At 39.5% G+C, this 4,731-nt stretch overlaps 1 protein-coding gene across 1 annotated transcript in view; it reads right to left on the bottom strand.

The window, feature by feature from the left end:
• The window catches only part of thsd7ba (thrombospondin, type I, domain containing 7Ba), a 243,726-nt gene that overhangs the window by 72,892 nt on the left and 166,103 nt on the right, over window positions 1-4,731 (bottom strand). Inside the window, exons 12-13 of the mRNA XM_050049373.1 lie at window positions 1,851-1,983; window positions 1,123-1,226 (exon numbers count right to left, since the gene is read on the bottom strand). Of these exons, the coding sequence (XP_049905330.1) occupies window positions 1,123-1,226; window positions 1,851-1,983 (237 nt within the window). The remainder of the gene's footprint in view (window positions 1-1,122; window positions 1,227-1,850; window positions 1,984-4,731) is intronic.

Here is a 4,731-nt window from a genome sequence, read left to right as displayed (position 1 = left end):
ACACACTTGACCTCCATGCCAAATTTCAGCCCCCAGCACAAAAACTGTTGCCTCCAAAGGGTGGGGAAATTTTCATGGTCTGACCCACTAACCGACAGAGCGAGCTATAGAGCTGCTGGTCACAGCAAAAAAACAGCAATACTAGCTTGTATATCAAGATGTTACATCATTGAATACAGTGCTGATTTATCAGAAAGCCACACTGTAAGAACAAATTGTGATATCGCTACTGGTACATCAATATCATTATATTAGTACAAAAGAAAATCTACTGTTTGTATTTTTCCTGTATACACAGCATTGACTAATGCCACATGCCACAGCATTTACAGTCTAAGCTGGTTTCCTGACTGCACATAACTGCTGCAAAAATAGCTGCAGCTTATGTGCCAACATCTTACTGGGAAAACACATGGTGTCAGAAGATTCTGCACATTAATTTGTAGAAACATTTATTACAAAATGTGTCTAAATAAACTGAGGGAACAAAGGTTCACTGACAACTGTCAATTACAGGGACAAAGTTTAATTTAAAATTATTTCTGTTTATGGCTTTGTTCTTACTGCATTATTAATGGGTTGTGTTCTGCGAGAGGTTTTTTTCATTGTTGATTTGCAGACTATAAATTGAAGTACTCTCTTGAAGTCAGACTTAATGACACCAGAAGCTCAAGCCATAAAGCACTTTTTCATCATTTCATCAAAAGCCTCTATTGGAAGGGCACTGTTGTATGAGCCAAACAAGTTTTCAAACTTTATTGTGCGAGTCCATCCACGTTTGTGTGTACTGTGCGTAACAAGGCTGATTGTTTCTTTCGACCTGCTGGTAAGATGTGCTCGTGGCCATCTGACTTGCTGCATTCATTAATAAGAAACCAGTGTTGTGATGAGATCATCAAGACAACAGAGAGAAAGGTTCATCTTGTTACACTCTCTGGACAAATTGCCTCCGTCTTTTATGTTTCCATCACTTGCTTGTTAAAGGAGCAGATCTGAGAGGGCTATTAGGTCTCATTAAATAAGGATAGTAAGAGATGGAGGCGCAATGCTTTAAATGGTGATATAGCAGCAGCTGACAAGTGTGGAGAATATAAAAGATCAGGGAAGAAAGAAAACACTTGCCTCTTGTTTCTAAACCATTTCCACAGTCTTCTCCAGGTCCAGATAATCCCCGTCGAACAGATTCTGGAACCAAACTACAGCTGTGCCACTTGTGTGTCCTCCAACTGCATGGAATCACAAAGACAGGCAGATTTTGGAAAGGCAGTGTGTCATTGCAGCTTTATTCACACATTTTCTTTCTTTAAATCTAACAATAGTTGGAGACAATGACCTCCCTGTCTACCAAAAAACCACCACAGCTGTTAGTCAGTATCCTCCTTGTTAGGTGTGACTCATACAGTAGATATTGTCAAACTTATTCTTTAAAGGAAAACTTTTTCAACCAGCTCTGTGTCATCACAGTGTGTACAGCCGGTGTTTGGCTTCGTCCCATGTTACACCAACAACAGCCCACCAGGTGATGCAAAACACTTCATCAATGACACATTTCACTTCGTTTCCCTTTAGGAGTTGTAGATACGGCTGCATTTCCATCTTTGCTTTTCTCATATTTAACAATAGAACATACTATTACACCATGAGCACCATGAAAGTATGTGTCAAATGCCATGGTGTTAATACCATTATAAAAGGACATCTAGACATCTCAAGTACTTTGCAACAATAACACACACTCAGGCTACAATTACACTTCATTCTCACCCTGTGCTATTATACAGTGGGTGAGCTTATCCTTGGAGAAAGGAACAAGAAAGGAAAATGTTTTGTTATAAATTGTGTGTTTTTACCTATACACTGGACAGACGGGAAGTGATTCACATTCTCTCTCTTCATACAGTGTGTCAGGGCACTCTTGACCTCCATTAGCAGCCCTCTGAATGATGATTCTGTATCGAGACTGTGTGGCGGCAGTTGCATTTTCTGTTGAACATGAAACACAATCTTCACAAAAAGGCTGCGTTCAGTGGCAGATTAGTTGCACAATTGTATTTAACTGAACATTTTCCAGGAGATAGAGAAAGTAAAATGATACTGAGTCAAATGGCTGACATATAAAGCCTGAGACGCCAAATAAATGGCGACACAATATCACGAGTGCAGTCTAATATCTCTAAGTTGATCTGATCCTGATTAGCTTGCCCTTGTGGCTGTGATGTCCTCCACTTCACTGCAGTCTGTTCGGACACACCACACTGTAATGGCTTCATTTGGCTCACGCTCCAAGGCTCATTACACAACACTAATTACTAAACATTGAAAATGGTGCAATTAAGAAAGTGATTACATCATCAGCGAACCCAATGGACTACAGCATATTTACAGAGACGAGATGCCTGCTCAATTCTTTTAAAAACAATTACACACTTTTTGATTTCCAAGATACTTACAGTACACACATTGAAACCCATTAAAATTCCATTTTCCTCTTGATGTGTCAGCTTAATGTAATGAACAGTTAGCACTGTCATTTACACTTAAATGTAATCATTGAATACACTAGAGACATCAAGGGAGAGCACATTTGTGTGGCAACATTTTGAATTTTTAAACAAGTCTTCGGTGGCATTATAATACAGTAGAACATATGTGCCTCATACCTGATAAGGCTTTCCTCATACAATGCCTTGATACTATAACTATATACAAAAGTTATATATTGTGCAAAGCTGCAGCTATTATTTTCATTTTGGATTAATCTGCCAATCTATTTCTCAGTGTATCAATCAATGATTTGATCTTTTAAATATTCAGTAAAAAGGTAATTTCCCCAAACATGCAAGTTGACATATTGAAATAGCTTTTTTTGTCAGACCAAAAGTCCAAAACCCAAAGATATTCACTTTACTATGATAGAATACCAGTGAATTAGTCTGCTTTTTGCTTGAAAAACTACTTAAAGTGGCAGATGGTAACTATAAGGCTGTCTGAGTCACTGGCTTTATTTAAGTCTCTCCTAAAAATGCACTTCTATTGGAAAGCATATCTTGACTTATTGCCATCTTATTGATGTTATTGACCATTTATTATCTTAATTTTATGTTTGGTCTTCCTTATTTTATCTTTTACTGAGGTGACATTTTATTTGTTTTATTCTCCTTGTGTTTTCAATGTGTTAAGTGTTATTGTACAGCACTTTGTAACTGTGTTTTGAAAGGTGCTATGTAAATAAAGTTTATTAATATTTTACAAAATGTAACTTTGTCATAGGGCGGCACGGTGGTGTGGTGGTTAGCACTGTCGTCTCACAGCAAGAGGGTTGCCGGTTCGATCCTGGGTGTGGGAGCCCTTCTGTGCGGAGTTTGCATGTTCTCCCCGTGTCAGCGTGGGTTCTCTCCGGGCACTCCAGCTTCCTCCCACAGTCCAAAGACATGCAGATTGGGGGCTAGGTTAATTGATAACTCTAAATTGTCAGTAGGTGTGAATGGTTGTTTGTCTCTATGTGTCAGCCCTGTGATAGTCTGGCGACCTGTCCAGGGTGTACCCTGCCTCTTGCCCAATGTCAGCTGGGATATGCTCCCCCCCGCGACCCTCAAGAGGATGAAGCGGTTAGAAGATGAATGAATGAATGAACTTTGTCATATTTGCTGAAACTCTCGCTACAGTACATCCTTACAGAAGTCCATGAGACAGATAATCTGAATGCTCCTAATGGTTTTTGCAAGAATCCAACCCAGCTAATCGAAAACAACCAATCAGAGCCAAGGAGTCAAATGCAGATGTCAATCATGTCAATCACTGCTTGTGAACTGGGGTCACACTGTCAAACAAGGCAGACCTGATCAGAAGTATATCCATATTCTGTTACTGCATTGCCTATTTCTCAGCTCCGTGTCTTCAGATACATATTTTAGTGTACTGTTTGGCTGTAAAATGGGAGCATTTGCTTTGGTCAGCAGTGTTGGTTTTTGGCTCAACTGTTTTCAACAATGCAGCCAGGTTACAAACTGTCTCATTTTACAGCTAAACTGTACACTGAAATATGTTTTCTAAAAACATCTGAGGTGAGAAATAGACAAGGCAATAACAAAATCTTGAATCATATTCGATCAGCTCTGTCTCGTTGGACCGCAGTTCATGAGCCGCAGTTGACAGCTACGTTAAAGACTGGTGGATTCTTGCAAATGCCATTAATAATACTACTAGGAGGAACACTTTTTTCACAGATTTTCTGTCTCATGTACTACTGTTAGGATATAGTGACAGTTTCATTAAATATAACAAAAACATTTTTTTTTTTTTTATAAAAGTTAACAACTACAGCTTTAAACTTAACCAGTTGTTGCTTGTTGGCCATTGATTTTTTTCATTGATTGACTAATCAGTTAACCGACTAACAATTGCAGCCCTCAAATAGTTTAACTATTAAAGCTATAGTGCGTAACTTCTACAGTTCCGTAAATGTCCGTTTCACCCAAGCCACTACTAGAGGAGATGACACAATGCTGATTAAGCCGATCGGCTCCTCTAACATCTCGCGGTATTTTTCAATATATATCATTTTTAGTACGCGTGTAGACCGGCGACATTCCCGCGCTGGCGCACAGGAAATGCTTCCTCACAACAAGAAGGGAGGGGGAGGAAGAGCAGAGAGTGTCACAGCAAGAGGTAGAGCGCAGGTAGAAAGTGAAAGCAACATGGCGGAGAAGCGGCCGAGACACGGTTCAGAAG

Source organism: Epinephelus moara, chromosome 7, assembly GCF_006386435.1.
Source record: "Epinephelus moara isolate mb chromosome 7, YSFRI_EMoa_1.0, whole genome shotgun sequence".
NCBI lineage: Eukaryota > Metazoa > Chordata > Actinopteri > Perciformes > Serranidae > Epinephelus > Epinephelus moara.
The sequence above is the reverse complement of the archived record's forward strand: the minus strand, read 5'-3'. Positions and strand labels throughout refer to the sequence as shown.